At 32.3% G+C, this 25,958-nt stretch overlaps 1 protein-coding gene across 7 annotated transcripts in view; it reads left to right on the forward strand.

Annotated features, from left to right (window-relative positions):
- The window catches only part of LOC129949436 (neurogenic protein mastermind), a 160,734-nt gene extending 137,066 nt beyond the window's left edge, over nt 1-23,668 (forward strand). For all 7 annotated transcript variants that reach the window (XM_056060895.1, XM_056060893.1, XM_056060892.1 and 4 more), the window contains 4 exons: nt 17,695-17,956; nt 18,016-18,804; nt 20,420-20,686; nt 20,748-23,668. In XM_056060895.1, coding sequence (XP_055916870.1) covers nt 17,695-17,956; nt 18,016-18,804; nt 20,420-20,686; nt 20,748-21,424 — 1,995 coding nt within the window. In that variant the 3' untranslated portion in view covers nt 21,425-23,668. The remainder of the gene's footprint in view (nt 1-17,694; nt 17,957-18,015; nt 18,805-20,419; nt 20,687-20,747) is intronic.
- Nucleotides 23,669-25,958: the final 2,290 nt, after the last annotated feature.

Consider the following 25,958-nt stretch of genomic DNA (forward strand, 5'->3'; position numbering starts at 1 on the left):
ATCAAGAACCGAACATCAATTTTAACAAAATTTGCGTGCAATTGTTTGTAGATTTTATTTGTTGTATGAAAAAAAAAGAAAACTTTCAACTGTCAAAAAACAACAATATTTTTGAAAAGATAAAATTATTTGGAAGCCATAATCTCAAATCAATATTCAATATTTACCAACTTCGAGTACATTTTTTTTTAGGTTTTTATTTTTTGTAAAAAAACTGTAAATTCTATTTTTCTCAAAATTTTACTGAATGTTGACAACAATATTTTTGAAAAGATAAAAGTAGTTTCAATACAATATCTCAAAGTTTTGCAAGGATATTTGAGTCAACAATCAATGTTTACCAACTTTTTTTGTTAAGGATTTTATTTTTTGTAAAAAAAAATGTCAATTTGATTGTTCTCAAAATCATTCAGAATGTTGAAAACAATATTCCTTATAAGTTTTAATTAATTGAAAGCCATAAGCTCAAATTTTTGAAAATATATTTGAGTCGAAATTCAATTTTTACCAACTTTGAGTAATGTTTTTTTTTTTTTAATTTTTTTTTTTTTTAAAAACTGTCAATTCGATTTTTCTCAAAATTTTACCAAATGTTAAAAACGTTATTTTTCGTTGTTGTTTTGAAGATAAAATCATTTTGTATTCATACAATTTGCGAGGTATCAATTAATTTTATCAGTTTTTTTGATTTAAAAAAAAAACGTTAATCGGTATCACGTTACAATATATTAGATACAATTTAATTGAAGTGTGTAGCGTTTTTGGTGCGTAAGATATTTAGGTTCAACCAAAATGTTCACATTTTTTTTAAACTGCTGCTATGGTAAAAAACCAAACACTCAATTTTCTTGAGAGAGTATAAGAAAATGTATTTGAAGTCTATCTACATCTCTTCTGGTGCTTGAGCTATGAACGACGAAAAAATGTTGCGAACGTACGGACATATACAGACGTTTGAACGTACGTACACACGCATGCACAAAAATCTTTCTAAATATCTTTTATTTCGACTCTATGGGCCTGGAAACGTCGAGAAATATCAAAATTTTCAATTTGACAAATTCGACCCAATAGAATATTTTCCTATGGGAAGTTTATAAAGATAAAATAATTGTAGGGTTGCATTTTGCATTCAAACATTGTCAAAACAATTTTGTCATTTTTTGCAAACAAAACATTAAAGATCAAAGTTCCCTTTTTTAAAACATTTGTTTCTAAAAAGAAAAACAATGGTATTAGACCTTTCCGAAAGTTTTGACCTAAATGAAAAAGTACCTGCTTTTACGTATACAAATATATTTTGTAAATGGTGTGAATTATTTTGCGTATTTTAATTTTGTGTTATTACATAAATTCCAAACCTTGTCAAAAGTTGGTCTAGTCGTTATTTGCTACATTTTAATAAAAACTTAAATTTTGTCAGATAATATGCTTAAAAAAAAAGATAAGGTGCCGTGAAATATGTACAAGCATAATATGACAGACTTGGAAAAATTATACTTTTTGAACCGTTGAAAATTGGCTCTATTGCTCTTTGCAAAACCGAAATATGGCCAGTTTTGGAATATTGTACTGATATTACGTTGTTTAAGTATCATAAGAAAAGTGAAATTAATACAATTGTTGGCTTTATTTTACAGCACCCTGATTAACCAATCCACTTTTTATCGATTTAGAGGGATAAATGCACAAGTAACAACGAAAACAAGTCGACCTAAATGAAGCCTTAAAATAATAAAGTTACACCAAATTATGTTATTATATATACCTGTTAGGCGCGCAGTATATTTATCTACATACAGACATTATTTATGCACACATTTTCATTCTTAAATACAATTGACAGTAATATATTTTAATAGTTAGCTTTATTCGCTACATACATAGTTATTAATTAGTTATAAAGGGTGTTTCAATAAGGGCCTGAAGATTTTGGGTCCCCGTGGAGCCATTTTATTTTGGTGACATCTGTCAAATCTTTTGTTCATTATTCAGTTGTTTATGCAAAATCATCATGGCAAGTTATGCTCTTATTAATACAAAAAAAAAATGCTAAAATTCATCTTAGTCTTTGGGAAAGTGAAACAAAATGCAACCAATGTAACTTTTAGGAAATAACAAGACTGTCGGACAATTCAATGTTTTCAAAAAAGATCTTTCGGTGTCATTTTCATGGCATTTAGCGATTTTCATAATAATGAAACGGATAGAAGAAAAATAATAAAAAAAAAAAAACATTAAAAAAGTTAAACAAATACGAACGAATATTGGTTTAAAATTAGTAATTATTTTATTTTACTGTAAATATGTGCAAAACATTTTTTTTCTCTTTGAAAAATAAGATTATTAAAATGGCAAAGAAAATGTTTGCATTCTTAAGTATAGTAATTACTTTAAGTCTGGTTTAACTTATTTTCATTCCAAACTTGCAAATTAACATACAATTTTTTAATATACAAATGCTGACTTTTGATCAATTATTTAGTTTGGATACGTCATAATTAGAAGACCACAAACGAACAGTAAAATTGAACATTCACTTAACGGAAAAAGAGGTAACGTATGCCAATGACTATGTCTATGCTCTGATTACTTAATTTACCTTAACTTCCCTTTGAAGAAAACAATTTTCTTGCGAGGAAGAATTCTAATGAAATTGCTCCCCTTTTGTACGAAGATAGAAAAAAAGAAGAGCAACCAAATGTAGTTATATAAAATATATAAATCGTTCCAATAATAGAACTTTTGCTAGGAGGGCAAAAAAGGTACCTATACTTATGAAATGTGCTTAACAACTAACCAGAGGTGAATCTTACCGAAAAAGCACACAAGAGTAGTAGTGGAATTATGGTCGTTTCGTTTCGTTTTTCTTCCCCATTGATGCAGTATTTTATATAGAAGTACGGGTACGGGAGCGAATAAAAGCTTTTATCCTCATTGGAAATGTTACAGAGCTTACACTACCGTTCTAAGGACCACGGAACGGATACGGAATACGTACTTTGAATTTGTCAGGTTTTGTTCAAAGTTTAGCATTTCGGTGGGAAGATGCTATTGAAAATAAGGGTGGAATAAAATTCCTTCAAACTCGGTCTATGCTTTTTACTTGAGACGTATCGATGTGGCAAGTATTACATTCAAACAAAATTAAGTATTACAGATTTTAATTAAACATAACATTTCGATGACAAAAAAACGAAGTAAGTACATAGGTTTGATACACTTATTTTTTAAGTGTATCTATAAATCCTTAAATGTAGCTAATATTTTTAAAACAGACTCTTTGGATATAGGTGAAAGTTGGTGCGACCCAGTCGTGGAAATTTATACAATGAGAACACGAAGTACATTTTATATATGTATTTATAAAAACACTCAGAATTAATTAATTCAATGAAGCAAGTCATTGATTTCCCTAGTCAAAGACACATGTGTACATATTTCCACCTTTATATTAGTATTAAGGACACCAAAACTTATAGAAATCGGGTCTCGCTGCTCGTACAACGTGCGTTGCGAATCAATCGCCAAGGCTTGAAGTTTGTAACTCTTATATTTTCGGTTGGTAGTAATAAATTAAACCAAAAGAGATTTACTTTTATTCCAAATAACCACCCCTGAATCTCAGTATTGTAAAATGAGCTATTTCTTAATTAAATATTTTAAGAATACTTTACATATAATTTAGGAAGAGGAACATTAAGAGTTCCAATAAAGTGAGTTACTGCTTTTTATGTATCCACCCTTTGTTCTTAGCGTCCAAAAATAATTGAAGATGTTTTTCCCTAAAGTAATTATTTACAGTTCAAGATACAATTAAGTTTAAAATAGTTCATTAAATTTTGGTTTAGTTACCGTGTTACTTATCTTTCTGTTTTAAGTATAGGGTATCTATCAGACATTTTTCCCCAGATTTTTAGTAAAGCTGATATGTGAGATGACATGAAACCACTTAATTTTAATTTGTTAGAAATTAGTCGTATAATCTTATGCCCAAATGTATTTTAACATTTTAAATGATTGAGTTCGACAATCCTGCTATTTCTAATTAATCTCTAATCGATCTCGAAAAATATAATGGCAAATAGACTTTGAGTTTGATTCAGAATAATTCTATTGATTAAGGCCTTTCCAATTGAAGCGGAAACAAGATGAAAGTTCTTCTAAGTAAGAAAGGAACCATATTAACCTAAAATCCTCCAAATGTTTTTATTAATGGTTTTTCGTCACCAAATGTTATAGAATGGTGTAATAAACTTGCCGATAAGTAGCACATTGTTTTCATCTACCATCAAGAACTTACTTCGCTATTATGCTGGCAACAGAACACACGCAAAATTAAAATTGTACATTTTTCATATCTATTTAAAACCAAAAGTAATCGATCTAAAATTAAATGCAATCAAACGAAAACAATAATGCACACTTCTATACACCGAGTAAATTTATTTAGAAGTTGAATCACAAAGTTATTTTAAATAATATGGCGTAGTACTTTTGCGTGAGGCATTTACTGTCATGGTCGGTGAAAAATGTTAATTTATATTTTCTTTTTTTTATTGTGATATTTAAATACATAATATCACTCATAATAAATACATGAAAGCATTTGTTTTTTTTTTTATATTTCCACAATTACATATTTTCAGTAATTATGTTCAGCGGTGGTAAACTAGGTATTTAAATAAAAAAATTATATGAAGTGAAGTAAATTTAATAAAATTACAAAGATCAACGACATAAATAATAGAACACCCTATTTAAAATTTATATTTCCATTCCTCATTATAAGCTCCCATACGAAAATTCTTGTTTCGTGCAAATTAGCCTACAATCTACACAATATTTTAAAGGGATATTCCGTAAAGACACTTTGACCAAGGAAATTGTACATTCGCTTCAAATGGTTTAACATCAAGAAGAGTTTTTTTTGAATCAGCTTCATCTTTTATGGATGAAAAGCAATGGATGAAAACCAAAATCTTTAGCAAAATACGCCATAATGTTGCTGAACGATGTCCAATTTTTGAGAACGCCTCGGCTACGTGGAATTGACTGATTTGGATCATTTGATAGGGACGACTAAACGACAACGATATCTTCGACACTTAGACTATACCGATGTGTTATTGGCAACACCACAACCAATATGTTCAAATATTTGGACTAAGCTTCTTATTGCCTGTCTACTAGGTCGAGAATTACGACTAAAAATTTAAGTAAACTCTCTTCAATGTTACTATATCTGTGTATTTTTGTAATGTTATTCATTTTCACTACAAAATATCAAAAAAACGACGTTAGGTCATTTTGTTTAATCTAAGAAATGTAAAGCCCCCAAAACAATTTAATAAACGTTTTGTTGTTGTACGATTTAGCAATATCACAGAACCTTTGGTCTTTAAAACTTTGTTGCGTTTTATGAAATTCTAAATAAAAAAAGCGTTCGGTCTTATTGCCCAAAACGCCAAAAAATTAAAAATGCCACTGCCCCAATAGCTCTATCGCCCTAAAACTTTCTCAGAAGAAAATGCCACAAAGCCCAATATCATATTGCCCTAATAAATTTAAAAATATAACAACGCTAAAATTACTAATTATTAACATATCACCCAAAAGATATCATGTGTTTCAACATTTGGGAATTATGATAGCGTTTTTGTTAATTTTGGGCACTACGACATTTTAAGCTTTAAATTAATCGCCCAAACCTAAAGTAAACTAAACAAATGTCAGATCACCCAAAAACTTGAAACGTCATAGAGCGTAACAAATACATATGTAAATAGTTTCCTTATAGAGCGTGTAAACAGTTGTATAAGTAGGGGGCAAATGATGCCCCCCTGCAAGCCCCATGCTTCATCTCACTATATGATTTGGGATAGGTGCTAGGTTGTGTGTATGTTAGGTTTCCTTATATCCCGAATCTTTAAATGCAAAGAAATTTTGCATATGACCAACTTCGCACCTACCCCAAATCCTTTAATGAGCCCATGGAGCGGCTTGAACAACCCCCCCCCCACCCATTCATATCTCAATGTTTATACGCGTCTCGGAGCTCATCCATCTAAAATGTTTGCTAAATAAAAAATTGGAATAATTTGTATGGCATTTTCAAATTTGGGTGTTACGGCATTGAAAGTGGGTTTGCGTGATATGACACTTTATTTGTGACGTTTCCTTAGCGATATATAGAGTTATAAGAAAAATTATAAGTTATAAAAAAAGATTGAAATCATAATCGTCGTAATGTCCAAAATAAATGTTACTAAGCCCAACGCCTATTTCATAAAACCCAAATTAAAAATTCTTTTGACCAAAATGACGACAAAAAATTTGGGAATTACGACATTTTTGGTGATTTTTTTTAACTTTTTGGGCTTTGTGACCAATGTTGGGCTTTATGGCATTTTATGATTTGGGCGAAAAGACCTAAAACCATAAATTCGAAGTCTTAAAGTGAAATCAATGAGTGCAATCTTTAAGTTGAATTCTATAAATGATTTATAATTATTGCATTCCCAAAAGATTTTATTGCTTTACAACTCCGTTACACGATATGGTCTATCGTTCATTTTGTGTGAATAATAATGATCACTGGCCAAGAAGTCATCCATTAGATCCAAAACTTATTTCCAAAGACACTCTCTTCTATAAGCTAAGCATAGAACTTATATTTTCAGTAGTCTAACAAAAATCGAAAATCTTTTTGCCATTGGGAAATGGTATCAAGACCAGTTAGGGTAGCGAAAGTCTGCATTCACATCCATGTGAAACATCTATATTATTTACTAATTTTATAACGTATGCCTAAGGGCAAACCAAAGAAACATCTTTACTTCAATGTTTAGTTGACAACGGTCTAGTCACTGATAAAGCATCGAAAGCCGACATCAAGCTTTCAACAGTGAAAGCGTGCGACCATCTCAAAATCTACCGCGTGCTGTTGTCATGTGCTTTCTTACTGTTTTTCTTTTTCATTTTTCCTATTGTCTTGTGTTAGTAGTAGTTGGTTGTTTTAATATAACACGTCAGCGATATTAGGACAATATTATAAAAATGTCAAACTTGATAGAAATTTCTAAAGCAACAACATATACATTATAAATATTTATTTTGCTAATGAATACGGGAAATAATTTTAAATTTCAATTCGAGTTCCATGGAGAATAATAATGAAACAAAAATCTAATTCCTGTTTACTCGTATGCATTCAGAAAATCCCATCTCATAAAATTGCACTCTCAAAAATTATTGCTTAACTCTAACGTTTCCTATAGCATAAAGCGCATCAAATATTTTCGATTTCCAAATGGATTTCCATCTGTCGTCCTTTAACATGCAAACACAATTATATATGTTTGTGCCTGCATTTAAGCAAAAAACATATAAATATACAATACGTACCTTGTTGGTATCAGCACGCAGGACGTACTCTATAAATTATAGGGCAATAATTATAAATTAAATTTCCCGTATCCATACATAAGTAAATATGTAGATATAATTTGTAAACTAGGTATGTCAGTGTATTGATTATGATTCCGATTGCATCCACAGCAGAGTGGGTCGAAACGCAGGATAAAAGTATACAAGATGGCATGAGCGAAAAGGATAATAATATGCATTTCAGGAATTTGGCAAATGTTTCGAGCCCCATAGGCAATGGAAAGTGTATGTTCATTATTGCACTTAATACAATTCAATATCTATTTATTGATATGAGTCCTCTTCCTTTGCGTTACACACTCCCTCTGCTGGTTTAGTAATTTGGGTGGTAATAATTAACTTACATACATATGTACAACACGTATTACAAGAAGGAAGGAGTTTTTCACTAGCAGAATATACCGTGGCTTTCTATGTCATTTAATTGCACAGGGAGTTGCGTTGTAACAATATCTGGGAATATATAGAATTTATTTGCTTCTCTTAGGTGAGTAAGGGGAGTTAATGTGCTCTAGAACTGACATACAAAACGACATTCATACTTTAATACTTTTGACTAAATATTTATAGTTAAAAATTATAAATTACTGCAATTTACGACAAGAACGAAAATGTTAACTATACATTATGTTTATGAAATATCAAATTTGGATTTAATTATTTTTATTTACTCCGCTTTTATTTAATTAGGGACACGACTGAGTTATGCATCACTGTTCTGGAGACAGCACTGAATAAATTCTTGTGAAAGCTAGCAAACATAAATATCTAACCCATATTCACAGAGCTTTTGGCACTCTGCATTCATTTTAAATGGGTTGTTTTCCGAGATTGAAAACATTAAAAATAAAGGGTGGTTAAATTTTAAGGCCGATGTTGGTTTTAAATAAAACGCAAATACTTCAGGAAATTATTGTCAATTCTTTTTTGTATGATAATATTTCAATATGGGTTAATAATGTAAGAAACAAAATACCGCGACATTGCTGGCACACCTCCATCTAAATAAAAAATAAATTAGGTGGCGAAAAATTCCGTAACGTAATTGTTAGTGCTTTGGACTGTCATGCAAGGTGTCTTGGGTTCAATCCCTGCCTGTGCCACCTAACTTTGTTCACGGGTACTGCCTCTTGTGAGGAATTGCCAAATCCTCCAAGAGTAATTATTTCATGAAAATTGCTTTCTCAAATTAGCCGTTCGGATTCGGCATATGAACAGTAGGTCCCCTCTATCTCTGACAACATTACTCGCACACAGGAATGGTTGAGAGTTGTAAGTCACTAGGCCCTTATTCTCTACGGACTAACCAGGGCCTGGTGACTTACAACTCTCAACCATTCCTGTATGCGAGTAATTGCAGAGATGGAGTGGACCTACAGTTTATGAGCCAAATCCGAACGGTTAATTTGAGAACTTTTTAATGACAAGAATTATTACGCTTGGAGAATTTGTCAATTCCTTGCAAGAGGCAGTGCCCGTGAAAAAACTTAAGGTGGCACAGGCAGGGATCGAACCCATGACCTCTAGCATGACAGCCTAACGCACTAACTATCATGCCACGCGTACTACCTCCATCTGATGGTCCAAGTTTTCGATGACGCTGGGGCATTATTGAGTTTTTATGCCGTTAAAGTGCTGAATTCTCTTATCCTTTCGATCTTGAATTGTTGCTGGCTTATCGACGTATTTCTTTTCTTTCAAATAACTACAAAGACGTCTGTTCATATGATCTTGGCGAAAAGTTGACATCGCCACCACGTGAAATAACACTACCATTTATTTTGTCGCGGAAAAGCGCCATTGTTTCGTTAGCTGTGTAGCAATTGGCATCACATGTCCACATCCATATCTTTCCGTTCGAGCCATAACGTAACTGCTTGACAAACCTCATTTAAAAAAAAAATCGACCGGATGATACCACCAGCCCATAAACAGTCACTCTTTGTGGGTGCAATTGGTTATCGATAATCATTCTTGGATTATCTTTCGCCCAAATGCAAGAATTCTGCTTATGGAAAAATCCACTGAGGTCTGAATGTGAAGAAGATTTTCTTCGAAAATTGATCATCCATTGTTGCCATTTTTTGTCACCATTCTGACCATTAACGAGTGACGACGCTTGAAATGGTCAAGAGGCTTAAGTTCTTGAGTCATTCGCAACTTGTAAGCGTGTAAATCCAAGTCTGTATGAATAATGTTTATCAACGACGAGCATGAGAAGTGCAATTTTTGGATACGACGACGAGGTGGACGGCTCTTCAGCCTCACTATCGCGAACAACAGCAATATTTTTTACAGTAAGTGCTGTAGGACCATGAACAAATCTCCTACAGACCCGGTTCGCTCAAATTTGTGCACGATTTTTTCGATTGTATGCACATTTTAAAATTGACTGAAAAAATCACCAAGTGCACATTATGCATTTTGATTTAAACGCCCATTAATAAGCCTGAATAACTAACGGGGCTGCGGCGAATTGCGTATATTTCCATGATTCAAATTTAATTGAATTGGTGTGGTTCACATTCAACATTGGCCCTTACAATATAACCACCCTTTATATGCGCGCTTTGAAGAATAAAATATTCTAGCAGTTTTTGTATCACTTTCATACATACATGGTAATTTCACGAACACATACTCTTGCATGCATCTTCATATCAAAATGTTTTCTCTGTATTGACTCAAGTTTAATATATTTATCTCTTTCAAATTTAAATACATTCACATTGCTGGTTCTACATTGCATTTAAAAATATTTTTCAATGGACTTGAATATAGGCATCTGAAAAAAAAGTAAACAATTTATGGAACAATGACCCATGAATGACGCGAATGTATCTTTTTTCTACTTTTTCTTTTGCCATCCTTTTTATTTTCTATCACTGCTTCTATTCTCTTGTTCTTTTACGTTGTATCAATGACATGTTGTTCATGTAGTGCTTCATGATGAGCTGTTCTATATTATGTAGTTATGTAGTGAGAGAAGATTGTGCCAGATTTGCATTCCATGAAACTCACCACTTTTCGGTGAAATATTTTGTTTCGAATGTTTTTATTGAAGTTATGTCGTCATACCATGTACGCATACACAAGGCTACTCTTTGCTTGTCATCACAGATCACACTCCACATCCACCATTCACATCGACGCGACGTGCGTTTGTCGGGAACCCCAAACCACAGAGCAATGCAACAAATGTTTTTTTTTTTTGAAGAAGAAGAGAAGGAGATATTTTCTAGATTTGTAGAATTAGAATAGAAAATTTAAATCCATTTTTGCTACTCTTGTAGTTCATTTTTATTGTTTTCGGACAATATCTAGCATCTAGCATGATATGACGGAATTAATCTATGATAAAGGGTATAAAGAGCTGCTGAATTAAAAATGAGTGTAGAAATACATACTAGTTAATAATTACTCGAAAAAAACGCGCACCATTTCTTGAACTTGGTATCTAGTAAAATAATAAAAATGTATTACGACGCGACGCTTTGTGACTTTTTTGGCCGTCCCATGGTGTTATTTTGTTCGGAATTGAAAACGAAAATTATTCCCTGAAAACTTGAGCCGTTAATATAATTATTTAATTCTTAAGTTTTCCATATAAAATACACGTAAAATTAGAGCTTTTTTCTGGAAATTGTGGAAGCTCCGAAGCATATTATACCTAGTACAATTTTGTCCAATGATAGAATTTTTAAAGAATTGAACACTACAAAAATGTCCGTTGTGGTTTATCCTTAACTTTCATAGACGGGGTAGTACGAGCCGTTAAAATGTTTTTTCATAAGATTCTATTTTGTCTGCAATATCTTAATTCCGTTTTGTCTCTGTTACAAACTTCCAAATTTTACATTGTTTTGGAGAATGTAAGAATATTGCACTTGATATTTCAAAGGCATTTGATAAGCTCTGGCATCTTGCTCTCTTATTGAAAATGTGTGCTTTCGGGATCGACGAATCTCTTCTTCGTTGGATTAGAAATTTTCTTTCGAACCGTGTAATACAAGTTGTTTTGAATGGATTCAAGTCTGAAACTCATAATATAAATCCTGGTGTGTCCCAGAGCTCCGTTTTGTCTCCGACCCTCTTCCTCATTTTTATAAATAATCTCCTGTCTTCTACTTCTAATCCAATACATTGTTTCGCTGACGATAGCAGTCTTAGCTTTTCATATTCGTTTCCAGACTCATAACCCCTCTCTTCGGATGTGGAACTACTACGGCAAAATATGATTATCTCATTAAATTCCGACCTACACATAATTGTACATTGTACAATGGGGAATACAAAATCGTGTGGAATTTAATGCTTCGAAAAAGCTATGCTGTCTTGCATTGTTAAAGCGAGATAAACCCTCTTTGCCACTATATATGAGTGGCACTTGCATCAATAAACGGAAAATCCTGACATCCTCGGAATGTGCATCAGCAACCACCTTTTGTGGAACGATCACATACGCGATGTTGCCAAAAATGCCGCAAGATGTCTAGGTTTTTTGAGACGTTGCAAGAAATTTTTCTATCCGTCTGATCTGGCTACAATCTACAAAACCTATATACGTCCGAAACTTGAATATAACTCTTATCTCTGGGCTGGTGCTCCAGTAACTTATTTAAGCCTTTTGGTCAGTATTCAAAAAAGAGCTTTTAAAATGATTGATGACATTAAGATCATCAACTCGTTTACATCACTCGAACATAGATGCAAGGTTTCTTGCCTCACCTTTTTTACCGTTATTTTAAGGGACTATGTTCTAGTGAAATAGCCGGTTGCATTATTCACCTTAAACAAACTAACCGAATATCCGAGCTTCTAAGAATGCTCATCAGTTTACCCTTCAGCCCAACTTCGGCCGTACTATGAAGTACAGAGATTCATTTTTTAGCCGTACTACGCGAATGTGGAACGCCTTGCAACGCTCTATCTTTCCCTGTTATTGCAATGTTCAGAAATTTAAACCCAAAATTAAAAACAATTTTAAAGCACGAATAAAATCCGCTGGATGTCTGCATAAAATGTCCCTATAATTATGAAATGTTTTCTTCTGCTTAATATTTCCTCTTAAGCTGCTGATTGCATTTATTTTACTGTTCAACAAAATTAAACTTTTTATTCTGCCACACAAACCAAAACACAATTTTCCAAAGGATTTTTTTGTCGTCAATTAAATAGAATCTCAAGTTGTAATTTCTGTATTAGGTCAGGTTTTTGGAACATAAAATTAAAAATGAAACACGTTGTTCTTAAGCCTAGTGTTGAACACAACATAGTTATTAACAAATAATTGATATTAATTTTGCACCGTAAAAATCTATACCTTCAGATGCAGTACCTCGGTTATTTTTCGTAAAGCATGTTATAAGATGACATAAAAATCTTCATTTGAAAAATCTTAAAATCAGTTTTATGGTAAATTTTTGGTGCTGATTCAGAATCCGTACTTTGATTTTAGATATGCACATATATGCTCAAATTTTATAATAATCGGTTTCACATATTTTTTTTTTTGTAATATAAAGTCAAACTTCCCTATAACGAACTTTTACGAAACGAAGATCTCTCTGTTACGAATTGATTTTCAGTACACATCTTTTTGGTTACTTTTTGTGTGTTTTGATCTCCTTATAACGAATAAAGCGAATATTTCTCTACAACGAACACATTTTTTTGCTGGAAATCAAATTCTCATACGTTTTTGTTTCCACATTATGAATTTTTTTAAATAATTTTCTGTTAAAACCAACAGCATGCAGAAAAAACAAACCTTATAAGGGTTTCTTCAAGATTTTAAATGTAAGCATTCTATGTTCAGGCTTCAGTGAATATAATTGAAAATGTCTCGAAGTAGCATTTCTCTTGAGAAAAAGTTGTTGATAACAAAGTTGAAGAAGGATTGACTAAAAAACATCAACAATTTTTAAAAACATAGCAGCGATTTTAATAAATGTAAAAGACGAGGAATTAAGCACTAAACGCAAATGACTTCGAAAATGTCTTTTCGAGGATATTGATGAAGTAATACTGGCATGGTTACCGCCGCTCGTGGTAGGAATCTTCCTATCTCTGGACCATTGATGAGACAAAAAGCCAAGGAGTTTGCCAATGCAATGGGGCTTGAAGAATTCGAAACAAGTATAGGATGGTTAGACAAGTTTAAGAAACGACACGGAATCGTTCAAAAAACCTTATGTGGGGAAAGTACAGACGCAACACACAGGATCTGGATGGTTGGGTTATAAATGTTTTGCCACGATTTGTATAAAATTTCAGCAAACCCGACATCTTTAATTGTGATGAGACTGGTTTGTTTTTCAAATGCTTACCCAATAAAACGCTGGAATTTAAAAATAAGAAATGCTTTGGTGGGAAACAGAGCAAAGAGAAAATTACTATCCTTGTAGCAAGCAATATGACTGGGTCGAAGAAGGTTAAATTGCTTGTTATAGGGAAGGCCAAAAATCCAAGATGTTTTAAGGAAATAAAATCTCTGGATGTAGATTATGAGTTCAACAAAAACATGGATGACAAGTGAAATTTTTACAAAATAGCTTTTTAAGTTGGACAAAAAATTTCTTTCGCAAAAAAGGAAGGTTCTTTTTTTTGTTGACAACTGCACGGCGCATCCTAAGAATGTAGGTAAAAGTTAAATTGGAAAACATGCAGCTTGCTTATTTTCCTCCCAACATGACTTTTTTACTTCAGCCAATGGACCAAGGCATTACTACAACTTAAAACAACATTACTGAAAACGTATTTTGACGAACATATTGACACAAAAAAAAAGAGAGCAAACCTGTTTCGGTCATAGACTTCCTACAAGCCGTTCGAAGTCTAAGCAAAGTATGGACTTTAAAATGTAATCCAAACTAAAATCACTGTCTTCTTTAAATAAAAGTAAAAACAACAAATTTCTGTTTAACGAATTTTCTATATAACGAGATAATTGTCTGGACCCGTGCAAATTCGCTATAGAAAGGTTTGACCTACTTCATGAATAAAAAAAGGTTCAAAAAGCGTAACAAAATTTTTTTCGAATTTGAAAAGGTTATAGGTATCTCAAAAACCTCACACAATAGACTGATTTTGAATTTGAAGTCGAATTCGAACAAAGGCCAATAACACTGAGGAGAAGTATAAACTGTGTGCCAAATATAAAACCTTGTTAACCAATATTTTTAATGAGTGAATTCAGAAAAAAGGGTATTGCATAATGCAGGGATATCATACTCGCTCAAGTTGTGTGACATGTGGCACCGTCTTGTTGAAGCCACATATTCTCCAAGTAGTATTCTTCAATAGCAGACAAACAAAAGTCGGTTATCAAATGACCATAACTTTTCGAATTGAAGGTGACAATCGTTCCATCGTCGTTTTCGAAGAGCGCACCAAACAGTGACGTTTTGTGGACGTAATGGCCTCTCTTTAATTACTTGAGAATTCTCAGAACGTCAAATACAACAATTTTGTTTATTCAAAATACCCACCGAGTGAGAAATGTGCTTCGTCGCTGAAGAAAATTTTGTTCGAAAAATCGCCGTCAACCTGTTGTTCAAACACCCATTTGATGTATCTATGACGTTGTGAATGGTCAGCTGGCTTCAGTTGTTGTGTCACATTCAAATGCAAAATATGTCATAATGTGCCGTAAGACAGTTCTAGTTCCTGAGAACGACGTGGAATCGAAATATTTGGGTCTTCGGCAACACTATCACTTACAGCAGCGATATTTTCAGTGGTACGAGCGAAGAGATGATGCACAGGCGTTACAAAATCTGTGAACAATCCATTCTCTTCAAATTTTTTCACAAATTTGCCAATTGCTTGTGTAGTTGGACGATGATGTAAGGCATAATGTCCTCTAAAAGCTCGATATGTTGCTGTGGCAAAATCATCATTTGTGTAATAGGTAAATAATTTGTATAAGTTGTGCGATATGTTTTCGTAAATGCCAGACTTTAAACTGAAACAAAAATTGTTTTAACAACTTAATTTAACAAGTGTCGAATTTCAGCCCTATACTTTTGAAACCGCAAATGGATAACCCGTTACATTGATGACTGCTATTTTTGTGTGCACAATTTAAAAGCACTTGTTTGATTGAATTAAACCTATTTAATTAAATGTTATTGTAAGAACAATTTAGTTCTTAATTATTTTAATATTTCAATTCTGTCGCACAAATTATCTGCCTTAAATTCTCAATAGTATAAATGAAATTGCTGTTTTTATCATCCTGTTTATTAAGTTTATGTCATGTTAAATTTGAATGAAAATTTAAAACAGTAACCCCCCCGGTGTTTTTCATTATGAACTTTCTGATGCCTACATTATATACAAATGTATGTATTTACATACATATATTTTTTTCAAATTCACGAAGCTCTACTTGTTTCGCTATCTCAGTTCTTTCTTTCGCTTTTATTTATTTTTTTATTGCACAGATTTATGCAAACACAAGACATGCACAGGCGCTCATTTGTATCTTTTAGGGTAGCTTTTAGAGTAAAATATAACCGGAAAATGTTTGTACATAGGTAGGTACCTAGATTGAAATTTCTGTTGAAATTTAATTTTAAGTGATCAATTGAGAAATACTTTTATAATCTTTTAGACTGAAGCAAACAAAGTGACAACCCTTATTATTTGTATTTGTATCTTTTTTCATGGTAACTAAGTTTTTAGCTTGATTATAAGAGCATTTAGAACAAATAGTGTTTACACCAAGGACAACAAAGTCCATTTCATTGTACCTTCCTTTGGTCTAAGCGTCCACATGTCTTGAGAACCAGATGAAATAAATAAACAAATCTGAAGATCTGTTTTTATATGGGTATCTAAACAATATTTTCAACTTCCTAATTAAAAGCTTACCTAAATATTACTTAGCAAAGATATAAAAGTTCGGATTTTTAGTTGTAGAACTGTTTAAACCTTTCCAAATTATGTACTATTTGCGCAAACTTTATTTTGAACGACAGAGTCGAACTGGGCCAAAATCTAAACTTACAATATAATCATGAACCTGAAGACTGCTGTATCCGACGGTTTTTTAAGAGTTGGAGGTCAAGTATCAATGTTTAAAACAATGTCCATTGCCTCGTTAATTTTTTTTAAATGGGTGCAAAGATAAGTCATATCATGGAAACTATATCATAGTCGTCTCTTAATTTTCAAGCTTAATTGAATTTTCTTCGTAACTTGTTTTTAATTTTTTTTAGCTTTACATAAAGCTAAAAAAAGTGTATTTTACATTTTTTTATAAATGTGGATTATTTTCGATTCACTTATGCCTACTTTTATATCTGATTAGGTATGGTTAAAATACTTATTCGTATTATAGCTGCTTGGCTTTTATTTATATTCAACGTTCAATGGAAATAAAGCTTTGGAGAGGGTTCTTTTTTTAAGGCTGCCTTAAAAACAAAAAACTTTGCATACTTTTTCGGTTGAGGGTTTTCTTATCTTTACTATGAAGATATTGGTCTTACGCGTGTTTTATTTAGACTGGCATTTTATGTGTGCAGGACGAAACTTATTATAAAAAGGCCCCTTTTATTTTATAATCATACTGTAATTCTTTTTATACATATTTTATGTGAGTTCTATCCCTTGGTATGAAGAACTTGGGTGAATATACCTTTAATATACAAAGTACATGGATAACATTCAGTTTTATCCGTGTAATAATATTTTCAACGAGAACATAAATCCTTTGGCACACATAAAACTGACTGCTAGACATTACGAAATGGAACAGACAAATAGGAAAATATGTAGGTATTTCGCGCACATCTAAAATGAGAATCTGTAGGTAATGAATAACATGATAAACAAAAGATACAAAGTGAGTGGGTAGCGAAGACATAAATATACTTTTGTATTGTTTAATAGGTATTCGAGTACAATATAACAGAAAATGTATATTATGTTTTACTTTAGTCCTTAGAAGTAAAGAAAGTGTTCAAAGTCAAAGTTTAACAAAGTCAATCAAATTTTAAATTAATCAATTTTAACTCCTTTTGCTTGATGCGAATATAACAAGCTGCACAAAAGTTGTATATACATATAAGCAGCTTTCTTCAATCAAATTCATAAAAATTGATTAAGATATAGATATAGTCAAACAAATATATACTTCTAACACTGTTAAGTGTTGTTTTAAAATCTTGTTCGAAACATTTTAAAGTCCTGTTCATTACACAATTTAATATTGAAAATTTTTGTTTGTTTCGGATTTAGGTATCCGCGGGTCAGCATTTGCATCTCACTGGTGATCTGAAGAGCAATGTTTCAGTTGCGGCACAGCAAGGTGTCTTTTTTAACCAACAACAGGCTCAACAACAACAGCAACATCAGCATCAACAGCAGCAGCAGCAACAACAACAACAGCAGCAGCAGCAACAAAATCAGCAATCTCAACAACATACACAGCAAGGAAGCAATAACCTAAGCAATAATCCACAAAATCAGCAATCAAATCAAAACATTAGCAATTCTTCTGGTAAGTTCATAGATAAAAAACATTTGAGGACACAAAAATAATTAAAATTTTTTCTGAAGGCCCTGGAAATGATTCTTACACCATGTCTCAGACACAGTCGATCAGCTTCACACAGCAACAACAACAGCAGCAGCAGCAACAGCAGCAGCAACAACAGCAATCACTACGACAGCGACAGTCACAGGCTGCAGCGGCTGCTGCTGCAAGTGCTGTTGGTATGGGCAGTGCTGGAGCACCTGGAGGTGGCCCCACGGTTGGCACTGCTTCAAACAATGCCCCCAATAATAATGTTCCAAGTCAGTCAGGAGGAAATCCCTCAACATCTGGATCTATGGCTGGTATGACTCAAATCGCAGGAAATGCAGCAACGTCTAACGTTCCAATGAGTCAGGGTGGAATGAATGCGAACATGGGTCCTGGAAATATGACACAGAATATGAGCCAGATGGCACATGGAAACAATGGACCGGGCGGAATCGGTGCTATGGGCATGGGCGGAATGAGTGGCATTCCAAGTCAGATGAGTGGCATGGGCACAATGGTTCCAAATGCAATGAATCAAACCCCCGGAGCAGGTGGCATGGGTCCGAACTCAATGATGATGTCGAACGGACCGATAGGCATAAATCAGGCAAAGTTCTTACAACAACAACAGATGTTGCGTGCGCAGGCAATGCAGCAACAGCATATCGGCGGCAACCGGCCGCCACCTCCTGAATATAAGGCAACTCAAGCTCAGCTCATGCAAGCTCAAATGATGCATCAAAGTTCCGGTGGTAGGTTCCCAAATGCAGCGGCGCAAGCAGCTGCTATGAGGCGAATGAGTCAACAACCCATACCACCATCGGGTAAGATTTTTAACACTACTGATATGAACATTCAAATGAATGTATTGCAACCCAACTTCACAGCAGGGAACTCATCATGTAAACAAACATTTTTGAAAATTGAGACTCATACATTATGATGACAATTTGAGACATGATGAGTTGCGTTGACTTCGAGTTGTGGCCCTCAATATTTTTGCTGAGGATTCTACCTCCTCATTTCCCTGAACGCCGACATGTGGTGTGACAGTATTTTTCTTTGCAAGTTCAGTCTGTCAATACAATCCTATACTATTTTAAAGTTAGAAATGTAAGCTTTATATGTGCATTGTGCATACATACAGTCGCTGGCAATATTATTAGATGCACTTTAGATTTTATGCAAAATCTTTATTTCCAGCTATTTTAATCAGGTTTTCGAATATTGTAATGCATTTAAATTATTTGTATGCAAAATATAAACTACTTCCTAGAAATAAAGCAACAGATTTTAAGAATTTTTTTTAAATCAATATTTTAATTTTTTTTTGTATTTTTTTCAATATTTTGTTGAACTTCCTTTTGCTTTAATAAGAGCCTCAATTCTGCGCGGCATACTGTCAATGCATGATTTGACTGTTTCCTGCATTTGTGGGTGGTGATCCCACACGTGAATTACTCTTTCAATAAGTGACCGCATCTTTAGCTACTTCCCTCTTCATCAGCTGCCACACGTTTTCAATTGTGTTCATATCAGGGCTGTTTCCCAGCCTGTCCAACAGACTGAAGTTTTCTTCACTCAAATAAGTTTTTATGGACCGGGCTGTGTGGCATGGAGCTCCATCTTGCATACAAATGTAACCATGTATCCATTCTTGAACGTTAAAAATATTGCGAATAATCTAATAATTATAAAAATTCTGCAGCGCGTCTAATAATATGGCCAGGGACTGTATTTATGCACATATAATATGTCGATGATTTCAATGATGCTTCAGAACATATCATGAATCAAATAGTTAAATGTTTTTAAACAAGAGTCTATTAAATACATATATATTTATAATAAATACAAATTCTTCGCATTATTTACATATGTACATATGTAACGAACTGCTTCAAAGTTTATTGATTTCTCTTTATCACAATGGATCTCTTCTTTCCATCTCATCTTCAAGCGTTGAGTTTTATATTGTTACAAATCGTAACCAATATACATATTTGTCTTATAAACAATGAGTTTAGAAATAGTGATGTTGCAAATTGTAAAAGCCTTGCACTGCAAGAACGACAAAAACTTATGATTGTTAGTAAAAGGTTCGTGTATACATATTTCAAGTTTTCCACTTAGGTAACGTTTTTGGTCATAGATCTGTCCAATTCTGACATTTTAAGGCTTCAAATGATTAAAGAAAATAGTGTAATCTGATGAAATTTAATTTTTTAACCCATAAGTAAATTCGGCTCTGTATTTTTTTTCCATTTGTCTTTACTTACTTACTAAATTGTTTTGAAAAAGCCGGTTTATAGCGTCCCCCACGAATACCAGATTTATATTGGTACAAACAAAACTTGAATTTACTGACCCTTTTAAATCATAAAAAAAATCTTTAAACAGAAAAGAGAGATATTCTTATATATATATATATTTTTTCAGGTCCAATGATGAGGCCGCAGCATTCAATGTACATGCAACATTCCGCAGGAGGTGGCCCTCGCTCAGCAATGGGACCATATGGTGGTCCGATGGGGGCTGGTCCACAACGACCGCCAAATGTACAAGTTACTCCGGAAGGGATGCCAATGGGATCACAACAGGAGTGGCGTCACATGATGATGTCCCAACAACAGAATATGTCATTTGGTGTACAGGGTGGTGCTCCAGGTCCGATAAGACAGCCACCTAATTCTGGTTTTAATTCAGGTAAAAAATATAATTTATTTAAAAAAGATGTGTACAATAATGCTGCTGTTTTTAAAAAAAGGAGGGTTCATGTCGAATACGGCAGCCGGTGGTGGGCCAAATATGTCACAGGTTCCAAATCCGAATATGCAACTGACGCCTGCTCAAATGCAGCAGCAACTATTGCGGCAACAACAACAGAATCAACTCGTTGCTGCACAACAAAGCCAACAGCAACAAAACATGATGGGTAACATGAACCAGAATCAACAAGCCGCTGTAATGCAACAAATGTTACAACAACAACAACACCATCAACAACAACAACAACAACAACAACCACAACAACAAAACATGATGACTCAAATGCAAATGGCTTCCATGCACATGTCTCAATCACAACAAATCACAATACAACAACAGCAACAGCAGCAGCAATTCGTTCAACAAACAACCACCACGACCACTCATCAACAGCATACTCAGCAAATGATACAGATGACCAATTCCTCCGGTAATAATCCCAACGCAGTGCAAGGTGCTATATCGGGGGGACCGCTTTCCGCACCACCGACATCAATGCAAACAGCAACTACTTCAATCAACCAGGCCATAAACTCTGTTGTTGGGAACACAAACGATCTTTGCCTTGAGTTTTTTGACAATTTGCCCGTTGGTGACGCCAGTAATTTCTCTACTCAAGACTTGCTGAATTCGTTAGATAATGACAGTTTTAATATACAAGACATTTTGCAGTAATCCAAGACATATTAGGTTATATTTTTTATTTATATGAACACTTTTGGTCAGTTGAATTGGTTGTTGTTGAAAAATTTTATTTTTTGTTACTTATTTTAATAAGAGTATGACTTGTGAGTTTGTGAGAGAGATAAAATGTGTTTTTAAGTTATTTTTTTTTTAAACAAAGACATTCCCTTCTTTATGTTGAAAGAAGTTCTTAATTTATTTATGTAATATTAATTAAAGAGAATTATAATGTATGAAACTTAAGAAGATACAAAGCTTTAAAGATAAGTATATTCTGAATGTGTTTGTTTTATAAGACAACAAAATTAGTTTGACGCTGCATAAAAAATAATAAAATATTTAAACAAATTTTAACTTTTCATTGGTACTTACCATAAGGTTCGTTAAAAAAAGTAAAACCTCTGATATTACGATCTGTCTAAAATTCATCAAGAGTATTTGGAAGCAAAAACAAAGTTTCGCTGACGAATTATCTGTATAGAACTGAGATCTTATTTGTCTAAACATGTCTGTTTTTAATTTCATTTTGCATAGCGGAGAAAGTTCAATCACTTCCAAGTACCCATTCCATTAAAAGAATCGTTAAACTTTCAACTTCTAATACACAATGTAAAGAGATATGTTTCTATTTTGTTTCCTTCGTGAATGGTTTGACAGTAATTAAACTTGGAAAAATGCGTAATTGGTATGTTTATATTAATGTTATCATTGCTTCTGTTGTACATTTATCAGTAAAATCATTTTCTTAAAACACATTTCGAAAGTAATAAAGTAAATGAAAGAGTTTAACGTGTGGGAAGAAAATATATGATATTGATCTTTGTCGACTTACTTACTTTCCATTCTGTTGAATACTTTTTGTGAAAATGGTATACTTTTATACTTTAGCCATATGTGAGGATATAGATAATTTTTCAAACAAAGCTACTCATGAGTATCAAAAACTTTCAAAGGAAATACTTCTTAGTTTCTATTTCTTTGATTCGTTACGCTTCAGAAAATTTTTTGAACGCCTAAGTCTAATTAAATTTATTCTTTTATATTACATAGTTCATTTGTATTCAGATTTTTATCAAAAATATTTTCTAATTGAACCTATAACAAAATCATATCACTTAACGTTTTTATTTTTCCCATTTTATTTACCGAAAATCCAATAAACTCATTTCCCTGGGCCTTCCCTCTTCATTACGTTATATTCAACAAAATATTTATGCAAGACTGCATGGATAAAATTAATTCAAAAATGAATCTCATCACGATCAAAATATTTTAGATGTGTTGCAACACAAATCTGGATTTAAAATTTTAAGAAAATTCTCATCCGGAGATATAAACAAAATTAAAATACATAAATTAAACACAACACATTTTATTCCAAATTGGATATACTTGAAAAATCACTACTATTTCATCGCACGCAAAATATATACAAACATATGATATATGATTTGTTCAACTTTTATGTTCATTTAAAAAAAAATCATCTTCAGAAATATCAAGTTTTATGAGTACGAATGTACATCGCATATGTAATAAATATTTTTTTATTTGCATTATTTGGTTTGTTTCATTGACGTTTTCTGATATTTCTGGCATTTTTTGTTAGTGTGTCCATGTAAAAGAAAACATTGTCTTGGTTTATCGATTGAGCCATAATTTGTTTTTGACTTTTTGTTCACTTATGTGAAATTTTCAACAATCATTCATTCTTACATTAAGTTATGATTTTGATGGGCATGAAATTATACAGAATCGTTGATTTATATTACAAACAGTAAATTTTTGTAAGTACTGCAAAAGACCCTCCTTAAAAAACTTTTAAACAAAGCCAACTCTTGCAACCACAAATTATACTAAGAAAAAACAAAAAAAAAACATTGGTGATATTTATTAAATGTTAAAATTAAAATTGAAAAAAAGAACAAAACAATCTTTAAATTTGTAAATTATACTTTATATTAGCTGTTGAAAATGTAACAAAAACATTTGTATCATAGAAACAGACAGACAAATTCATCAAAATAAAATCACAAAAACATAACATAAATGAACAAAAAAAATATAGAAACTAAAAATTATTATTGGGCAATAATATGACCATTTAATATTGAAATTCAAGTAATTTAGTGATACAAATTAGTGAATAGGAGTTCATGCTAATTAATAACCATACATAGGACTATGTATAAAAAGTATGAAATAATAAATTTTGTAAATTGTATGTTTTATTTATTTTATCATTTTTCCTGTATTTTAATAATTTTCGTGTATTTACATACTTTTTTCAGCGATATGTTTAAGAAATATTTGTATTTTTATATCATGCAATTTATTTGAACGTTACTTAATTTGTTTTTTTTTTTTTTTAAATCATATACATACCTTTTTCAAAAAAAATTAGCGTACATACATAATACATATATATACACAGACAAAAGGGACGAAACAACTTATTTCAATTAATATACAAAATAAACGTAGAAGAACAAATAAACATTTTCAATATACCTTTACACAAGTAAATTAAATTATTTCAATTCTTAACTTTAAAACTCATCAATAGAAATATGTAATATATAAAATTTAAATTGAAATCGTTTTACCAATATACACAAACATGTTTAATAATTATTAAATTATGTATACACAGAATACTATATATACACAAATTACTTACATACATATATCAACTATTATTATTAAAGTTTAAATTATGAAATAAAGCAAAATAAATATTAGAGACGGCATCTTTATAGATAAATTTTAAAGTTTAAGATCAAAAGAAAAATAAACTCAAACATTTTTAAGTTTTTGTTAAATCCCTTAAAGAAAAAGAAGAATAAATCAAAAATGAACAATGAAAAATAATATTTTTATACATTACCAAAATTATATTTTTTGTTAGTTTTAGTTATGGATAGATTGGCAATTTCGACTTTTTTCTGTCCCTAAATAGTTTTTTGTATTACTACCCCTATTACCATTGGCGAGTCGAATGAATTAACTTGTGAGTGTGAGAAGTTTGTATTACCGTTGGCGAATTGAGAACAGTTTATTCGACTTAAATGTCATACATTTTTCGAAGATTGATCTCACTCTATTGTCGATCGAATGTTCGTCGATTTGAACGTCATTCTTGTTATTATTTTTCGACCGTTCATATTGTGTGCGAAAAGGTCGAAACTTATGTAAAAGAAATGTCGGAAAATAAAACAATGTAAGTATATATGTAAATATATTTAATTTCTTTTATAAAATAGCATGAATCAATGCATTTTTATTCAGCTGCAAGAGAACTAATACAAATCAGTACAATCGAAATGATGCAGTTGGAGAGTTTGGCTCTTCAAAAAAAATAAAAGGAATATTGGGATGAGATGGAATAGACAAATTATTGAACGACGAAATAAAAATATAAATACTACCAAGGAACATTGAACGTTCTCCTCTTTGGTTCCACGTTTCAAGAACTGACTTAAGATTACTGGAGTTCCATGCAAAGGAATCATGGGTTGATAAAGAATATCTTGAGTCAACATAACGAATACACATTTTATGGACACACGATTTAAAAACTTGCACCAAAAACCTACAAAAGCTACTCTCGTTTTAAATGTAATAACCTTTTCTGTTAAGATACTGATGACGCAACTCAATGAGAGCAATGATTCCTATATGGGTTCCGTCAACACATCCTATTACTCCTGGTAAACTGGCCGTTTCAAATGCACTAAGGAAACCGAGGATTCTGACAGGCCTTAGTCAAAATCTTTTCCTACGCTTCTCTGATAAGCAGAACCTAATTTTAATATAGCAGAGATTAAGGAGGTGCTTGCATTTTTAAATTGGCCTTCCAACTTGTTTAATACGAATACAAATGCTTCCCTGTTCAGTCGAAAATATGATCTGAAATTTAAGGAATTAATTAAAATTGAAAGAAATCCAGTAGGTACAAAAAATTTGTTCTACTTACAGATGATTAGGGAGTTCCAAGAAATTAGAGTTATCTCTAATATTCTTACACATTATCAATTAATGAGAACAACAGGTTTTTTTGAAATTTCATGAGTTGACGTTTATTTGCGTGTGTTGCTTTTTTTTGTTTTGTATGGTAGCACTGAATTTCAAACTCGAATTGTACAGTTCGCCAACTGTGGTGTGTCGAATGTATTAGTAAATACCTCACTTCGAACGTTCGATTCGCCAACCATAATAGGGTTATATAATTCAGTTCCTGCAGCAAAAAAGAAATGGAGAAATAAGGAAATAATGTTATTGTTTTTTCTAACACAATCATTCAATTCTGCAACAGATTATTATAAACAAACAAATTTCAGTGAATTTCAACTTTTCCATATTCCAAACAAAATTCGAACATGGGATAAAATACTCCGACTAACTTTTCTAACTTAAAACTTCAATTAACTTAAGTCAAAAACGACAAGTAAGTCAGCTGTGAATGCTTTTGAATTAATTGAAAACTCATCTTAAGTAAGAATATTGCATATTAATTTCTTAGGCA

Source organism: Eupeodes corollae, chromosome 3, assembly GCF_945859685.1.
Source record: "Eupeodes corollae chromosome 3, idEupCoro1.1, whole genome shotgun sequence".
Taxonomy (NCBI): Eukaryota; Metazoa; Arthropoda; class Insecta; order Diptera; family Syrphidae; genus Eupeodes; species Eupeodes corollae.